Below are 18,453 nucleotides of genomic sequence, written 5' to 3'. Positions count from 1 at the left end.
CAGTATAATCCCTTTGAAAGCACAGGCTCTTGAGTAAGAGGACAGGGCAGCACACAAACATTCCTCATTGTCTTCACAGAGGCAGGTGTCATATTTACATTTCTGAAAAAAAGAACAAAAGGGTCAATTAGTCCACAGGAAATCAATGGGCAATTGCAACTTGGTTGCTACAAAACGTCCTGTCTGCTTTTCCTGATGTTGTTTGTACTAATTCCCATGACCAGAGAACAATGGAAGGAACGGACAAAGACCAGAGACTTGAAGTGCTGCTTCATGTCATACACAATGAAAATATTTGGATGCTTATTCTAACCTAAGCCAAGCCTCTAGAACCTTTAAAAAGTAGCCAGCTTCCCAAGAACAGCTTTTTCAAAGGATACTGATACCATTCGTTCTCAGTTACTAATTAGAAATGCAGAGATCCACAAAAACTATAAATCATAAAGGCAAAATATTAACCAAGTCTATGACGACCTTCACATCATTTGAGTTCACACTGACTTCCAAGTATAAGCAATGATTTTGGAATTCCTTTTCCTCAGGTAAGCCTCACTTACCGCTCAACAGTGGTGAGCATGGGGGAAAAAAATTCATGGAGACTCTGGCATGAAAATGATTTGGTGTTACATTCTAACAAATACATGGAAACATTTTTCCCCCAACTTTATAGACACTGATGTTTAAGGGTACGCTTAAACTGTGCACATCTGCATCTCTTGAATCTTCTTTTCAATCCAAATATCCAAGCCAATAAAAAAATACATTAAACAAAAAACGCAAGAAAGAAAAAACACAAATGTACATTTTTCTTCAGCAGCAGCCCATAAGGATCTCATCATGGGAGGTACTTTGGATGCTATGCTGCTTGAATCAGTCAGTACAAAAACTTCAGCAGCTCTTATGGACAAGCTACTCAGAGATGTCTCAAATGTTCAAACAACAATAAATGTCTACAGTTAACCATCTGAAATAATGCAGTACTAAAAGAGTGCAAAATTACAATACCTTATAGTATTCTGTAGGATCAATGACTAAGTGACATCTTGCAAAAGGACCCTTTGGGTTTCTCAGTAACGAACACCAATGCTCAGCGTAATTTGCTGCAAAAAGAAAAAGAAATTCATCACATTTCCTTATCTTTCTTGTGCCATGTCTAGTTATGCTGATACATAAATGCAGTGCAGCAATACAAATGAGAGAACTGTGTGCATTTTGGGGAGCAGAGAAACTACATGCAATCACCATACATGTATTTCTATTCCTTGATTCACAGACATGCAATCATAAAATCAAAATTTGCACTGTACTTTTGCAACATGTTTACATGAAATTGTGACAGCTCTTTCCATTTGGGGACCATAAAGCTAAGTTAAACATAAAGATAACTAACTAGGACATACAAGCTGTCTTTGCAGATAATACAAGTTAATGACTGTTTTTCCCAATCTTCCACCTTACGATTCTTTTACAATCACCCCTTAAACTTCAATTTGATGGGATATCAATGCTTGTATGTATGCATACTTGCGGATACTAATTAATTTGACAGTCCTATAAAAAGTCTTCAATACCCCACTACAACTCTTACATGACTGTTGCAGTAATGCACAGCAGACACTTCTCATCCTGGCAGAAGCCAACCATCTGACTTATTAATGTGCTTACCACTTTCAATGCTGAGACTGCAGGGGTCTTCCAGCTTTTCTGCCTGGTCTGTGCAGGTGGACTGGGCTTTCCACGTGTTAGCAAAAGCAGATCCTGTAGCCTCAATCAGCCCGCTGGTTGTTCTAAAGTCATCACCTTCCATTCCATTGAAGTTTCCACAAAGACCTATTCAAAAATAAGGTAAAAATTTTATACAATCAGTACTTATTCTCATACTAAAAGGTCAAAGGAAAGGGACAACTGATCACAAACACTAGAAACAGCTGATTATTCCACATCAATATTAATGCATACTATAAATACTGAAGTTTTGGAAGCCTTGCTTTTAATCTTTAACATCTTCAAGAACAGTCATCATGAAGATATCTATGCTTCAGGAGATTACTACCCTAACCTGTATTTTTTATGCTTTCTGATGATATTGAAACCACAAAAGGCACCAAAAACCAGGCTTTGTGGATAGTTAAAAATCGAACTGAGTACAAAAATAAGGAATATTCTAAGAAACACCTGTGTACTGGCACCAGAGTGACAGGTCATTTCAATATCAAAAAATAAAAACACATTTCTAGTTTGCTTGAGTCGACTTTCTTTCAGTTTTCTCCTCTTGAATCAACAAGTAGCATGAATCATCACTCATATAAAGAATACATGACTATTCAGCTGTGAAACAGCATGGCTTTGCTTCCCCTTTCCCACTTGCCTTGAAGTTTTCCTTTAACTGATTGATCCACAGTCACAAACAGCTGCATAACTCGAAATAGCTGGATCTGCATCTGAAGCCCAAAAGAAGTTTGTACAACAAAGTAGTTGGAAGACGGCTTGAATATCGAGAAGCTGGCTGAAAAACAAAACATGAACTGTTGTAGTAAACACAGACACACAGGCTGCCAAAAGAAACACTTCTTACCAGATTCTAATGTATCACCTGTCATGAAAACTCTGAGACCAGGATCAAATTAATAGTTTTTCCCATTAAAAGCCACTGGCCAACTAGATAAGATGCTGATCCTCACTAACTTAACAAGCTGATTATCTGAAATGACTGATCTCTGGGATCAAAACCAAATGGGCATGCCCACAACATGTAGCCAGATTTGGAAAGTGCTAAATACCTCTCTTCCACTTTTGCCTCTAAAAAAATACACCCCTACATGAGAAGTCAGGTGTGTGACACTTGATATTCCAGGCTGTGTCCCTTACCTGACACATGAGGCACATTCACTGTCATCTCATTCAGTAGCACACTGCCATCTGATCTGAAAACCACCACCTGTGTAATGGCAAATGGAATCAATGAGCTTCCAGGGACTGAGGAAAATAAACTAATATGAAGAAAATTATCAGGAAGGACATTTTACATGTTTAGACTGTGTCTAGAACTCCAAACTTTCGAAAGGAAGAATCTGTCTGAAAATTGAATGTGGCAGCAGCCCTATAGGGTACAAGTAAGGTTTTGTACTGCTATCTACTGTTTCTCTTACAGCTGCCTTCAAGAATTCATAGCAGTAAAGAAATGCAAAATTCATTTATATTGGACACTTTGGTTTCAGCAAATAAAAGAAAATATTAGCTCTTCAGGATCTGTAGCAAGTTGTTATTCCTTATTAAAGCACATGCCATAGCTTCTGTAAAATGGTTTAGCATGATTCTGGTAAGAAATGGTAAGAAAGCAGTTTATTAAATTTCCTCATAAAATGTTAGTCTGTACATATAGAAACATAAAATTACTGGATTTTGATTTGGTTTTCTTATGTTCTAGTTATACTGGCAAGGACATGGAAGCCCATAAATATGTGAGGGAAATCATGTGTATATGTAGGTAAATTATGTATAGATACAGTCTATGTATTTTCATAAACAAAGAGAATACTAAAATGAATATTTGAGAAGGTTGGATTGTACCAGCATTCAAAAACAGGATTTCTTCTGAAAAAGACTCAATTAGATCTATAAAATTATATCTGAATAAAGTAAAATACTATGAGGGGAAGAAGAATGGTACTCTTGCTTCGAGACATGTGGAATCCTGTGAGAATAATCATATCAAAGCAGAGGAAGGAAGAGGGGGTAATGCCAGCTATTTTGAATCTCATCTTTTCTTAAGTTTTGGTCTGTTTTGAATTTTTGAGGCAGAAACCTGAGTTGTTCTTCAGCTTGTCTGAGGTGCCTTATCTGTCCAAAATGATGACTCCAGAAGAAATAAGTATTTACCCACAGTAAGGGAAATATGCTAATTTTCAAAATATGTAGCAGAATCCACAGAACAACACTTACATTTTTTTTGTTATCCACTAACAGCACAACAGTCTTCAAGCAGGTCTGTTTGTCTGTGGAGCCACAGGGAGCCAGTTCTGCCAGAAGACCATAACTCTCCTTTGCAGTACCCTATAATCACATGGAAATAAATGTCACTTAGTCAAATTAAAAATCTCATGAGATGATTTCCACAACAAAGACTAAATTCATCAGTTACAACAGCTTTCCTAGCTCAACAAGATTTTCGTCATTCTCTAGAACAGACACCAGGTATTTTAGGGACACATGAATGAAGCAGCTGCCTACCTTTTTTCCCTACCTGACTTTGACACTCAGAAATTGCTATTACAGAAGTGGCCAAGAACTTCTAATCCTGAGACCTTTTGATTTCTTATATACAAAGGACTCCACTGGATAATGACAGCATAGGTAGTCTTCTATCTCACTGCTTTAATCACCCATTGCAGTAAGTCCCAGGCTTCCCCCTAAGGCTATTATAGCTAATCCTGAATTTTCTAGTACAACTTTCAGCATTTCTGCTTCCCTCACCCTATGGAAGTGGAATAGAACAGTAACTCCCAGCTGATACATATCAGCCCACGGACACTTGTTTTACTCTACAAGAGAACAGTCCCACAGCACACAGTACCTTGGCCAACACATAATAGCAGTCTCCATGGAAGGTGTATTTCTTCCCATCAAAGGTGGTAATATGGGAACCTCCTTCCACTGAGCATATGCCTGGACAGGGTAAATCTTTGCAGGTCCATCTGCCTGAATTACAGGTGCTATAAAAGACAAATAATACAAAAAATGCTTGTAGTTATTACAGGAGCTGAGAGCACTGAAAGTATCTGTATACCTAGCAAACATCAAGATATCCCCAGGTGTTTTAAAACTGTATGCTTGATCATTTCCTTGAGATTTTCCCTCTGACATATGCCATAGAATCAAGAAAACTTTTCAGAAATTTTGTTCTATAGACATGCAACATAAACATTAAATTCAGAGTGTTTTCAGTACATCTCCAAAGACCAAGTGGGAATTTGAAAAATGCAGACCCATTTACAATCACTCAAAGAAAGGTTCTATAACAACCAGGATCCTTACCATTCTTCACATTCTTTGGAAATGCTTTCTCCAGGTGCATATGTCTTTCCACCAAGTTTGCAGTGGCACTGGCTAACAGGGATGCAGCCTTTTTCACTGATATCATCATACACAGTTCCTATAAAATACAGCATTAACTACTCCAGCTCTTTTCCAAATAATCAATTTCCACAGAGGAAAAACTCTAATTTGTCACACAGGCTGAGTTTATCAAAATTATGAAGAATACTACTTCTGCTTTTTGTAATAAAAGACACATGGAAAGCACTTTTATTCAGCTTTGAAAATCCAAGTCTGTTCATTTATATAACTATACACAGATAAAAAGGTTATTGCAAGCAGATAGGAACAATCTCAAAATGTCACATATTTAGATTTTTAGTCCTTTTTGGCATACTGTGAAGACTATCACTATAATCTTCTTTCCTAAGGTTGAAAGCAAGCCTGAGAATTTCACTCACTCTCCCTCACTGCCACTCTCTGGGCAAATGATGGCCATTGCCTCAGAACTATTCGACCTAAAAAGCATGATTTACTTTATAGTATCAGAAGCCCACTTGCTGAGAATTAAAAAACAGGTTTATTACCTGTCATTGTGCTAATATGTTTGAACTATAAAATAATTAATTCATCAGTTATTACCTCCTTAGAAAATTTTACAATTATGTTCCTCCAGGGGGGAAAACAATGAGTAGCACTAGTCATTTCCAACATATAATTTGACTGCATGTACTATTTTAGTATGACTTCCTTAGCCAGGGCTCTTAGTTTTGTCCCACTTGCAACAGCTGGAATAACACTTGCCTTCAGGGCAGAAACAGCCATCCATGTAGTGCTCCTCACAAAGGCTGCTGATCTCCAAGTGTGAGCAAGTATCCATGCAGGGTGAGCTGCTTTCTCTATAGACCATGGTAGCAGGACAGGTCTTGGCTGAAAGAATAAGAAAGACACCAGGAGTTACTTCAGTGTTAAGTCCACCATTTCTCAGAAACCACAGATCATACACCCTACTCCCTTCAAGTCAGTGGTGTCTCAAGCCAGACTCCACATGGCAAAGCATGTCCATCTGTTTCTGAACTGTTTTCCCTGGTTTTTACATTTACTTCTTTTGGTTTCAAATAGATCAAATTATTCCCATCTCCTGCAGCATCAGATCTCAGTTTTTTAATGGGAACAGAATTTGCTGAAAAAGATTTCTTAATAGCAAGAATAATAGAAGAACAGGGAAAATTTAATATTTTTTTGCACTACTGGTATGAAATTTATGATACATGCCAACAGTTTTGTAAAGAAGCAATGAATTTAAATTTCATAGTGCTACATCCATGAAACATTTGGATCTTTGTAAAATTTGTGTAGCTGCTTACGGCAAAAGTTCTGTGTTCTCCATTCTCCCGGGCGGCCGCCTGCGTGCGAACACTGGCGGGAATACTCGGAGATGGTGCTGCAGAGGCAGAAGGAGTCCTCCTTCCCATTACAGGCACACATGTCCTGCATGCAGGCTTGGATGTACATTTCCAAATTAAGACGTAGCCGACAATCAGCAAATGCGGGGGAAGTCAGCAACCTCTGACACTCATCACGCTGAGGAGGAAGAGGAATAACGTTTAAGAAATTTGCAAGCATGTGAGCTTCTGGACATTTCCTATCTTGCAAAAAAACCTGTTTTCTTCCGAACAGCTATTCAAGAAAGGAAAAAGTAACCATTTATCCTGGAAGGGACAGTCCTCCCAGCTCCTGGCAACTAACTCCCCATGGCACAAGGGTGTCTCCATGTGCCCATGCAAATGAAGTTCACCACAAGAAATACTTACATGCTTATTACAGCTTGGAAGAGCCTGAGTTTCATCTGGATCTTCACATTTGGCATTGGGTTTGCTGATCTTCTGCAAATTCCCATATGTAATTGAGTTGTAGCTTACATCTATGAGAAAAAAAAAGAGAACTTGCTGAGCCCCAAAAATTGACAAGGAGCATCTGATTCCTGGACATCTACTGATCAAGGGAAACAGTTACCATGGCATCAAATAGGCCTGTTAGACACAGGTATCTGCTCTGAATGATGTCTAACTGTGCTTAAAACTGCAAAGGGGAAATAGGAAAAGAAGGCTAGTAAAGAACAAAAAGATTAATCTGGAGTAGAATAAACTTAGACCAGGAATGCAGGAATGTAATGTTTAGTCTGAGGCAATCAAAGAAACCTCTCAAGTGAAATTTGCTCTCCTGTGATGTTTCTATGCACAGTGTTTGTCAGCCTATCTTCTGTGACAACTGTCAGTATGGTGGGAGGACTCACCTCCATCGATGAACTCATTGTAGATTGGAATTCCATTGTAATCCCCACAGAGACCACAGGTATGGTTATTAAATTTGTTGTCCAGCTCCACCTAAATAATGAAAAGAAAAAGCACAAAAGAATTATTTTTTTCTTCCTTTTTTCCCCCTCTTTTTTTTTTTCTTTTTCCTACTGAGATAGAGAAATATCCCAGGAAACCCAGGAAATACCAATTAAAAATACTTTGAACATACATACCATCAGGGCATCCTGCTGGTTCCACATCAGAACCATGCCTAATTTGGCATAAATCTTGGTGTAAATCTCACCACTCTCAATGAGGACACCAGAGCTGTAGTAAGGTGTCTTCACACTAGGAAGAAAATCACAGACTTTGCATTAGTTAGGAAACACAAGGGCTGACATGAATGTCTGTAATAAGCCAAGTACCCCAAGGAACAGAGAAACTAGTCTGACTACCTCATCCTAACTGCACAGGGTGCCTTGTTTTAATGAGGCATAAAGTCCTCTGTCTCTGACACTTGGGACAATAACTCATTGCAAAAACTCATTTAAAAGGCAAAGCAATTTTGGAGGAAAAGCCTACCTAACACTTCAGGCTCTTTAATTTTAAAAAATCAAAATGTCATATGTCTTCAAATTAATCAAAGGAAAATCCATCATCATTGTGGTATTAACAGAGGATATGCACTCACTAATAATTTATGTCAATGAAAGAAGCTACAACATAAATGAAAGCTTTTCTTTACCAAAATATCTCATAGCCATTTCAGAGAGAATGAATGTTCCATTGCTAGGAACTGCCTCCTTAAGAGAGAGTTCAGAAAGCACAGGCAGATATAGGGACTGTCAACAAAATTTTGAAAAGAAAGGAGCATGTTAAGAGGAATTCAGTAGTTCTGTCAGTAGTTAGTTACTTAGTTTACAGTGGACAGGACTGAGCTTGTTAATGGTGACAGAAGACACTGCAGAGGGCTGAGCATAGATATTTTTGTGTGATAACAATTCAATTCATCAGATCTCTTCCCAGTTTTTTTAGGTCTGTCTTACAAGTCAAACTGAATGGCTGAATTTCATTCAGCAATAAAGGGATTGTGGCAGGCAGCCTCATCCTATAAAATCTAGAGAACTAGAGTCTGTTCAAACAGAAGTAATGTAAACTGGAATCCAGTCAAAATAACTGGTTAATTTTCTACAGATTTGTCAATGTAATTGCTATCCATCAGGATTCATGCATGTGTATGCACATCTCTTAACTAGTCTCTTGACTTTATCTCCTAATTTCCTGTCACTGGGGTTTTTTTCAATTATTTACCTCCAGGCATTTTTAACATGGCCAAATGACTTACACATCTAAATACCAGCTGCAAACTCACAGATTATTATTTCTACTTTTGACTGCATCCTTCATCAATAAACAATGAAGTCTTGAGAAATCATGTTTCTTGAGAGGGACCATAAAATGTTGGATGTCTTTTCAGCTTTCCGCTATCATGGCATGGAATATTTATCTCTTTTTCTAATAGTAGGACATTCAATCAATCTGTGCATCAGGTACCTGAAGGTTAATCCATACACTTTTCTACTTTACAGTTTTCACTTGGGTACTGTGAAATGCTATTTTATATGACAACTGACCATTTATCATTTCAAGATCAATATGGAAACTTAAAAAGTTCTACAAAAAAATAAAATCCCCATGTAGCAAAAACCTGTTCAGAAGGGATCTGTGGTTTTATCAACACTATCTAAGACAAAAAAAGGCTTGGTTTAAGAGAAACAGTTTTAAAAGGATTTCTAACTTGTTTTTCATGGAGTTCTTTTTAAGACTTGAGTACACAATAAAGAGTTTTTTCAATTTGAGGCAAGAATGCATTTTTTATAACTTTCTGTCATTTTGTTATGCATTCCGGTATGACCTTTGCAAATTAAATGTTGCTTTCAACCTTTGAACATATTTTCATTACAGCAGCTTCCAAACTTTAGAGCAAAAGCTGAATTCTGGGCACAACTGTGGCCTACAATGACAATTTAAAGTTCTCCTTTTTTTTCAATTATGCTAAAACATAGTAATTAACTCATGAGTTGCTTCACTTGCTTCAGAGTATAAATGCACACACTAAAAGGATATGCTAATGATAGGAAAGACTAGGTTAAGACATATACTTAGCATCAGTAATAGTGTCAGACTTGTCTCTTGTGTAACCATGTTACAGGAGGAGAAAAATAACACTGCTTAGTGTGAAAAAGTACATATTGCCACAGATAAATTAGTGTAAATTTTGACCTGTCTTGTATCTGTTAAACTCCCTTGAGGAATAGCCTTAAAGAGTCTTAAGATCTTAAGTCTCAGATCTTAAAGAGTTATTTACGAAGACCAGAAAAAATCCACCTGTCTTCTGTCACAAAATAAGAGGAAAAGACCCCAGAGAAATGCATTTCCTTTTCAAGGATTTGCTAGACCATCTGCTCAGGTAAACCCAAGGTGATACCATGAAACAAATGAAGATATGTCATTTTAAGCCAGTAAAAGATCTGGCTCATGAGCTGCACTGTTTCCTGCACAACTGGAAGAACAATTCACTCAAACCTATTCCTGACTTGCATTTAAATAATCCCTTATGCCAGTGTAGAAATGACAATTAATACTAAAGCCCCTCGCCAAAGCAATTTTAATGCTGAATTTCAAAAGGCTTTTTGTTTGTTTGTTTGTGGAAATGCTTTGCAGCAGTTTCCACAATGGTATACAGACAGTTGTGTAAATAATCAATTGATCCTGCTTTTATCTTCCAGCACATTTCTCTGAAATACCCTTATACTAAAGGAACTTACATCCGCCCATCCACCACAACCAGGTTTGGTTTGAGGTAGACCATAATATCCTTGATTTTCATCAGAATATACTGGATCTCAGGGTGGCCATTGCTGTTGAGAGCACGCTGGATGTGGACAGAGAATTCCCTGTAAGCTTCTCGGCAGTCAGAAACAAAATTATACTCGCAAATGCCAGGGAATTGGTAGACGTCTCCATCAAAAGTTTTGAAATGGTTGTTTCCCCAAGTGCTGCAGACATAGTGGCCATGGTTTCTTGTCCTTCCTGTTAAATGATGAAAAAGAAATAGAGATGAAAAGAAGTGCAATAAACAATCTAGTGTGATAAAAGGTAAGTGTTCCATTTTACAGTAGAAACCACTTGCAATTATGTGCACAGTGATTCCATAGATTCGAAGCCTGATCAAGTATCTCCCAGTTCAGCAGAAAATATGCAAATCTCTAATGGAAAAAAAGAAATTAATAAATAATTCTGAGATCAGGGTATATCTTATAATCCTCACTGAGGTGAAGGAACTTACCTGCATGAGGTGGGGAAACTTAATACTGACCACTAACAAGTTGGTACATCAGTGAATGGAGCTTCTGTGCCAAGCACATGATTTTATTCTGAATCACATTATTATTTGTATCAATATTAATTATTTCCAAGAACTATCACCTTCTCTGATGAAACATGTACTAGAAACAAAACAGGTAGGAAACCAAGAAAGTACTACCTACTCTGGAAGGCAAATAGCTTAAAGGTTATGAAAGTGCTTGTGCACAACAGGAGATTTCACGGAATTATTTGTTTTCCTAAAAGCAGTAGTGATTTCTACTGCAAGACAGAAATTTTCTGCAAGACAGAAATTTTTCAGAAGACAGGTCAGAAAATAACCATGGTACGAGGGAAAAGAAGTCTTTGCAATAGCAAAATATGAAAATGATTTTTTCCTTTTCCTGCCATCTATACCAACAAATAATACAAATTAACACAATATCTGGTAAATGTCCAGATACTGTAGATTAGGATGAGCATCCTTGGGAATCTTGGTATGTCTCTCATCTTCACAAGGTTTTCTTGGAGCATTTAACATGAGAAAGCAAAACTGCTAAGGAAACCTTTAGGTTACTGTACTTTGATGGTACCAATCATACCAGATACATCCAGGCAAGCTGGAACACTTTCCTCCCCAGAAGGAAGGCTGCACAGAGATCCTCCCAGAGCTCACAACTGGGAGACCAAATGCAAGGTAATGCTTTCCACCCAGTGCTGAATTCAAGATGCAGCAGACCAAGCTCAATAGCCCAAACCTGATTGCTGGATAAAATTCATCACCTATTGCCCTAAAAAGCAGTTTTCAGTAAGAGTGCTCCATTCCATCACTTCAAAGTTGATAGTAAATACAGTAAGTTAGAGCTCTTAGATTAATAATGTCCTAAATGACAAAATTAGCTTTTTTCAATGTTATTACATTTATTTTCGAAGAACAATTTATGTTTTTCCAAAGTAACAGTAGACACAATCATCCCCTTCCTTCATTGCTTTAACAATGAACCTCTCTAACTCCTACAGTTGCTTTCTGCCAAGTAGTTGCCATACCTAGTAAAGACTCAATGCATGGAAACAAAAGTAACATTGAAAATATTTTCCAAGCACATCAAACTAGAAATCAATGCAGTAGATATAGGCACTAATCTCTCCAAAGAAAGTAGTATCTACCGATTTTGTCTGAGCCATGCAGCCTCAATATTTGAAAGCTTAAGCAATTTAAGGCATCCTAAAACTCTAGAGCATTATCTAAATGCACTGCCTCATTCTAGCTCCCCAGCGCTATTTTAATTCTTTCCCTCTTGTCCAGGAGGCAATCTGCTACCTTTTCATCTCTAGAGCTTACCTTTTTTTATTTCACTAGCTGAAGAAAGAGCCAGCCAGAGTAGAAGGAGGCTGGCCGCTCTTAGCCCCATGGTGGCTAAGGTGGGTGAATGGGAGCTCCACTGAAAGCTCAGCTTTTTATACTACCCACTGAGGCAATTAATTCTATCACAGGGGAGGAGACTCAAAAGGAGGAGGCAAGAGGAGGGGTAAAAAACAGGTACAATATTTACAGAAGATAAGAAGTAAACAGACAATTATTTTTCACCATAAATGAAGGAATTCAGCATACAGGAAACGGTATAATATTGATTTAGTAATCGTGCAAACTTTTATTGCTCTATTTCATCTACAGGATGCTGTGCTTTTAAATCCTTCAAATGCTCACGCCAAGTTTAACCTTCAGTAACTCCTATAAACAAATAATGAATTTTTGGGGTGGCTGAACAAAGAAATTCCTTGAAGAACTTTTAAGGGAAGACCCTAAAATAAAGGCTTCAAAACCAGAGAAGTTTTCATTTTTCCATCAACACATAGAATGATTTCTGTAAAAATTAAGCGATGCTTGTGAAGCTCCTTGTAGTTAACAGTAACCCTTACAAATAAAAACGGCACATCATGCGTTGTAAAATAATTTTGCAGGCAATTATTGAATTCCTTAAATTTCTAAAGCTCTTGGGAACATCTAAACCAAAATACTGCCCATACTGCATATTGTGCCCAAAACATAATTGAGACAGGTTTGCAAGGTAAGTTCAAGGAATTTACAGTAAAAGAGGTGCTCTTTCAAACACTGTCATGGCACAACAGAAAATCCATCAAAGTTGTAGATTCTCACATCATATTAAGCCTTAGAGAAAAAGTTTTTAAAAAAGGGAAAATGGGAAAACACTACTGTCCTTAATCCCCCTAAATATTCCTGCTCATTCTTGCTTACTTTCTACCTAAATGATAAATTTACAGTCTGCTGTCCCACATCAGATCCTACAAAAGCTATAGGGTCAGGTTTGCTTCATGCAGAGAAAGATGGAGAGGGTCCTTGGGAGAAGAAGAAAGAAAACAGAAAACAGAACTAGGAACCAGTTCAGAATGCTGCTTCAGAAATACAAGATTTCCACATGCACTTTATTTTGTGGTGAAAAGTTCCTTTGAGAGGGTGTTTTTGCAACTCTCTTCAGAAGACAAAACACAGGCTCCTTTAGGCAAAGGAGATCTTTTAACACATCTGCTTCATAGCAGTAGCAGGGTTTACTTCTTAAAGCTCCCATACCAGGCTCTAGATCTCCTCATCAAAAGATTTTCAATGCAGAGTCCAGAAATCTCTAATCCTCTTGATCGTTTAGAGTATTTCTTACTTTCATTGATCATATTACAAGTAGAACTTTTATGTTTTTCTAAACATCAAGGAGACTTTTTACTTAGCCCTTTCAACTGCTCTAGTCAACTAGAAACATCCTTTTAACATAAAAGCATATTCTTTAGCTGCTATTTTCATTGATTTAATAATTTTATCTCAACTATAGCCTAGATTCTATCTGAACATCTTCTTTTTTTCCCTCCATACATCTCAAAAGGTTTTAGATTTTCTCCTTTCTTTATTTGAGAATACAAATTTGTACTTTTCTTACCCTTACATAGTGTATCACACAACAATCCTGACTGAAATTGAGTAGTAGCCTTTTTCTCCCTTATGAATCTATCATTGGAAGAATATAATTTTATTTTCCTTCTTGGAAAATAAAAATAAACCGAGTAATAATCAGTTAGAACCAACCATTCATAAAAAACAAAGAAACACAGTCTACACAGATCTTTCCTCAGTGGCTATTTTAGCAGACCTAACTTCTTATGATACTTCAGAGACATCTCCCAACTTGGCATTTTCTGCTTTTTATGCCACCAAAACTCTTAGTTTGGAATTTTTAAAAAAAAATACTTATGAGATTCCCAAAGGACAGTATTTTGTGCTTTTCTTTTCCTCCCTGTGTTTTTCTAGGTAGTCTCCTGTCTAGACCTACTATTGCCTCAGTAAAAAAGAGTTTCCATGGCTTAATTCCTATACAGTCTTTGCAAACTGTAACAGCAACTCCATGTACACAGCAAACCTGACCCCTTTTTAGATTAAATTGGATGTGTATGCTGACAGGTGTAAGTTGGAAACCTGCATATTTTCCATTCAGGTTTCTTTGCCACAAAACTTCTAGATCTGGAACCAGTCTCATCCATTTCTTGGGACTGGGAAAGATAATCATCCTTCAGCTGAAGTTGCACCATTCCTCAGTTCAATATGCTGGTATTTTTACAATTTTAATATCTTCAGTGCAGGAGAAGAGCTATTTTTAGCCAAGCACCTCTAAATTTTAGTGATTGATTTACTCTGCTCCAGCTTTGTCCTGCCTGTACAGGGAGCATGATTCCTTCTTGAGCTATGAAGTTACACAGGACTACTTTCCTTCTGTGGTCTTTGCTTCTCAGAGTGACCAACAACTTCCCATTGTCCCTTCTTCTGACATATATGTGGCTTGCTGTGACATCCCAAACTGCAGAATAAGGGACATCAACATGTCTTTAAGCACTGAGACCACTCTTACAGAATTTGCACTTGAGCTTACACGGCTGTGATGATCTGAAGAGAAGTAAATACAGATCCTTATCTTCCAAAGTATTCCTAGTGATTTGTACTTTTGCTAGCATTAGAAGGTCTCCTAAACTATACTGTCTCTGTTTCCTTATTGCCAGAAGGGTAATGATCCTGTCTACCAGCTGCTTTATATGTCTTTCAGAAATAATCAGTCTTTCAGGTAGACATCATAGCCTGGTTTATTTCTTGCTCAGCTACCTTAGAACTTTTTGCACTACACATTTTAATCCAGAAGAACCTTACTGGTAATGCACAGATAACATCCATATGTATGCATTAATTTATCTACCATAAATTGTTTGACAACCTGAAGTAATCTATCATTTTGTAATAAAGGTAATTCCACTTTATTATTTATTATTATTTATTATTATTATTATTTATTATTTATTATTATCATTTTTGCCCTAAGCTTACATAAGTTATCTTGATCTGAGCTGACCTTTCTGTAGAACTTCATGCCATTCCTTCCTTCTAGTCACCTTAATCAGAATTCACCTTTGTATTTCCAATATCAGGTGTTAGGTGCTTTTATTACCAAAGATATTACTTATAATTCTGCATGGTATCACTGTGCAAGTGGCACCAGAACTAGTGACGAGAAGAAGGATTTTCATACTTAGGTTCCACAGCTGAGTTTTAACAGAGAAGTTTTTTTAAAAGTTCCTGAAGCCACGAGTAGCAATACAGCTTCCCATAAGCTTTCACTATGTGTCTGACCTAGGAGCCCCAACATCAGTGCTACAAAAGTCATTGCTAAAATCCAAAATGTAAAAAAGGAAAGTTGGTTGCATGGCAGCTGTGTTTGTTACAGCAGCAGACGCAGAAAGAGAGATAAAAGATGTGTTTTGAGTCATAGTTATGTCAATGCATTGTTTCCCTATGCTGAAACTTTTACGAGACTATTTCCAATCGTTCCATCAGCATAGCTAACCTTTAATGTTAATTTACTTGCAATGTAAATTTATTTTGCAATATATTTGTTGTTAACAAGACAATCTACATGGAAGATTACCTTCATTCTGAATCGCACTGCAGAAGAAAAGGGCCTATATATAATTTATATAACATTAAGATAAAATTCAGCAGAGACCTGACTGGGTTTATTGTTTTAGGAAGAATAAACAATTTTCCAAGAATGTGGGGTCTGTTTCTATCAGTTAGCACACCAAGAGGAAATCTAATTGCAGTCTTACCACAGCAATCACAGGACAAGAACCTCAAAAAGTACAATTACACTTGGGGACTGAGTTCTTCACCATATCTGCTTTTGTAGTCCTGACTTGTTGATCACAGGCTGCCAAACCAAGAAGCAATGTTCTATCAGTAATGTTGTTCTGGAGAAGTGGCCATAGGAGTTTGTTCTGCTACTCTTCTGCCTGCCAGAATTTCACCAGAGGACACAAAGCCTTACACATGACCATACAACTGCACAATATACACATCACTCCTTTTGTTTCCAGCACAGAGATGGGTTCTCAGAACTCCTTTGGCAGCCATTCTAAAATAGCTTTGGTAAAAACTAGTCAGATTATGAATTCAGAGATGTATCATACACAATCACTTTACTTCTTTGACTGAGACATTTAAGCCCTCTATAGCACACATTGACAAAAACTTAAGCAACAGAGACAGGCAGCAGAAGGCTGACAAGTGCATGAAAGAGTGTTAAAGCATTGACATAAAAGTAATGAGGACGAATTTCATTTTGATGTGCATGCTGTTAAGAGATTAATCCAAAATTATCAACACAAAAGGAGCCAATATTTAGATGAGTGTAAAACTGATACAGAATTACTGAAATTATTAATTATTTTTATATAATTAAAGAATTAGAAAAAAGTGGCAAAAAGCATGCCTATATCTAATCCATTGCTCTCTCAAACTTCCTAATGGGGAGCCACTACTTATTATTTTTATGGAAAGAACTTTAACACACAGAATGTCCACTTAAATGTATTCAACAGTCAAGGTTTTATTTAAGGTAGTGTTACAAAAAACCACATAATTTTGATTGAGCCTGGGTCCCTTCTGGAATCAGGCTAGTATCATGCAATTAACTATCCTATCATTTTACCCTAAGGGATTTGGTATCTGATTGCACTAATCTCAGCTCTATTTCTAATTTCATCACTGTGACCTTGAGCAGCCTTTGGGTTATGGGCATTACTTTTCATTCCAACAAATACAATAGTGTAAGTTATCTGCTGGTGCTGGCTGGAGTATAACGTTCTCACACCTTCTTTAAGTAGTTCGGCATAGAAATTTTAAGAATAGCCTCCATTTTCCACTCATGGTACTTCCTTCTGTGGAAGACAGCAGCTTGTCCTCTGAAACTAAAGTTACAAAACATTTCCTTCTCTTCCAGTCAGGTGCAAGTGGGGATAAACATGTGACACACAATTACTGAAGATTAGGAAGGGATGTAGGAAATAATAACTTCGACTAGTAAGCTTTCCTACTGACACTTCGCTTCTAGAAAATTTTAGTCTGCAAAAAGCCTCAGGACAGCAGCCTCTGTATCAATACACAAGGAAAAATACTTGATGATTTAAAATAATATTAGAATAGTTCTCCTTTGCTCAAGCATCTGTGGGATTTACTACAGGGAAATGGACTGAGCCAAGAAGAAATGGCATGGAAAAGGCATCAAGAGAATTACACTTCACACACCTTACTCTGGTAATACACATACCATGCTCTGGTAATTTTACCCCAGGGAAGTGGGATTTTTCAAATCTTTTATTTTCTCTGTAGGAAAAACTGGGAAAAGAAATATTGGCAAAATGCGCTTTTTTTCCTCTGACCTCTGGAGAGGACTTTTTTCTGAAAATACAGCTCACTAAGATGCTAGAAAATATTCCAGACAAAACTTGAGTACCTAAACGTGTACTCTCTCAATGAAGCTCACATATGTAGGAGAGATTAGAGAGAATTTGAACAAGAAACAAAGTGAGCATACTTATTTTAATTGCAGATTTCCTCTACTAATATTTTCTACCACCTTCTTGTCTCAGAATTCCTATTGACACTGAAGGTGGAACTGAAGTAAATTTGCATTTACTTAATATTTTTATACAGGAAATCAGACTCACTGTCACAAAAAATTGGAGAGCAAACCCTTCACTCTCTCTTTCCTTTTTGCAGCAGCATATTGATATTGCCTCCAAGTCAACATTTGCTATGAGTTATCTTTTAGCTTTCAAAACAAGAATTTTTGAAAGACACTCTAAATATTACTGCTCAACACAGTATATTCTTGTATTTTTCAGCATGGCCAGCCTAGTCACTTGGCTGATAGATTAAACTTTTCCCATTTTTCCCAACTCTTAATGGAATGGCTTTGTTTATGGCACATGGTCAATAGCTCTACTGAAGTAACAGATTTTCATAAGTTTAAGATTTAATATCAAATAGCTGAGATAAACAATATTCTGAGCCGTGGTAAAGCTATGGTGATGGTTCCACAGGACATTATGAAAAGTTAAGTTCACTTGAAGTAAAAATTGCTAAGAATCTTTAGTCTTCCTCTTCTTAGCACAAATATTACAAGCCTGCTGGTATAATTTGCTGTGCTTGCAAAAGTATAGCAAACTTGCAACAGTTATGGTAAAGTTTAACTTTTTTTCTGTTATGTAAGTCAGCAGTTACGTAGTTAATAGTGCCTTCTGTATTGTAGGTGAGGGAATAACTACGTCAAACGCGAGAATATGTCTGACTTGTATCCAAGTCTTCCAGCTGCCAAGCACATTTCCTAACATTACTTTATAACTGACACTTGAATAATCAAAA

The 18,453-nt window shown here is 37.1% G+C and overlaps 1 protein-coding gene across 1 annotated transcript in view; it reads right to left on the bottom strand.

Annotated features, from left to right (window-relative positions):
• Positions 1-12,112, bottom strand: part of LOC103613112 (mucin-2) — a gene marked incomplete at its 3' end in the record, with an annotated part of 24,866 nt that extends 12,754 nt beyond the window's left edge. The window contains exons 1-15 of the mRNA XM_017730575.1: positions 12,043-12,112; positions 10,163-10,427; positions 7,568-7,682; positions 7,331-7,421; positions 6,849-6,958; positions 6,402-6,618; positions 5,839-5,964; positions 5,035-5,152; positions 4,574-4,712; positions 3,943-4,053; positions 2,869-2,938; positions 2,369-2,506; positions 1,666-1,830; positions 1,006-1,100; positions 1-102 (exon numbers count right to left, since the gene is read on the bottom strand). The exon at positions 1-102 is cut by the window's left edge and continues 28 nt beyond it. Coding sequence (XP_017586064.1) covers positions 1-102; positions 1,006-1,100; positions 1,666-1,830; positions 2,369-2,506; positions 2,869-2,938; positions 3,943-4,053; positions 4,574-4,712; positions 5,035-5,152; positions 5,839-5,964; positions 6,402-6,618; positions 6,849-6,958; positions 7,331-7,421; positions 7,568-7,682; positions 10,163-10,427; positions 12,043-12,112 — 1,932 coding nt within the window. The remainder of the gene's footprint in view (positions 103-1,005; positions 1,101-1,665; positions 1,831-2,368; positions 2,507-2,868; positions 2,939-3,942; positions 4,054-4,573; positions 4,713-5,034; positions 5,153-5,838; positions 5,965-6,401; positions 6,619-6,848; positions 6,959-7,330; positions 7,422-7,567; positions 7,683-10,162; positions 10,428-12,042) is intronic.
• Positions 12,113-18,453: the final 6,341 nt, after the last annotated feature.

This window comes from Corvus brachyrhynchos, unplaced genomic scaffold, assembly GCF_000691975.1.
Source record: "Corvus brachyrhynchos isolate BGI_N302 unplaced genomic scaffold, ASM69197v1 scaffold1133, whole genome shotgun sequence".
Classification (NCBI taxonomy): Eukaryota; Metazoa; Chordata; class Aves; order Passeriformes; family Corvidae; genus Corvus; species Corvus brachyrhynchos.
This window is presented reverse-complemented; position numbering and strand designations above follow the sequence as displayed.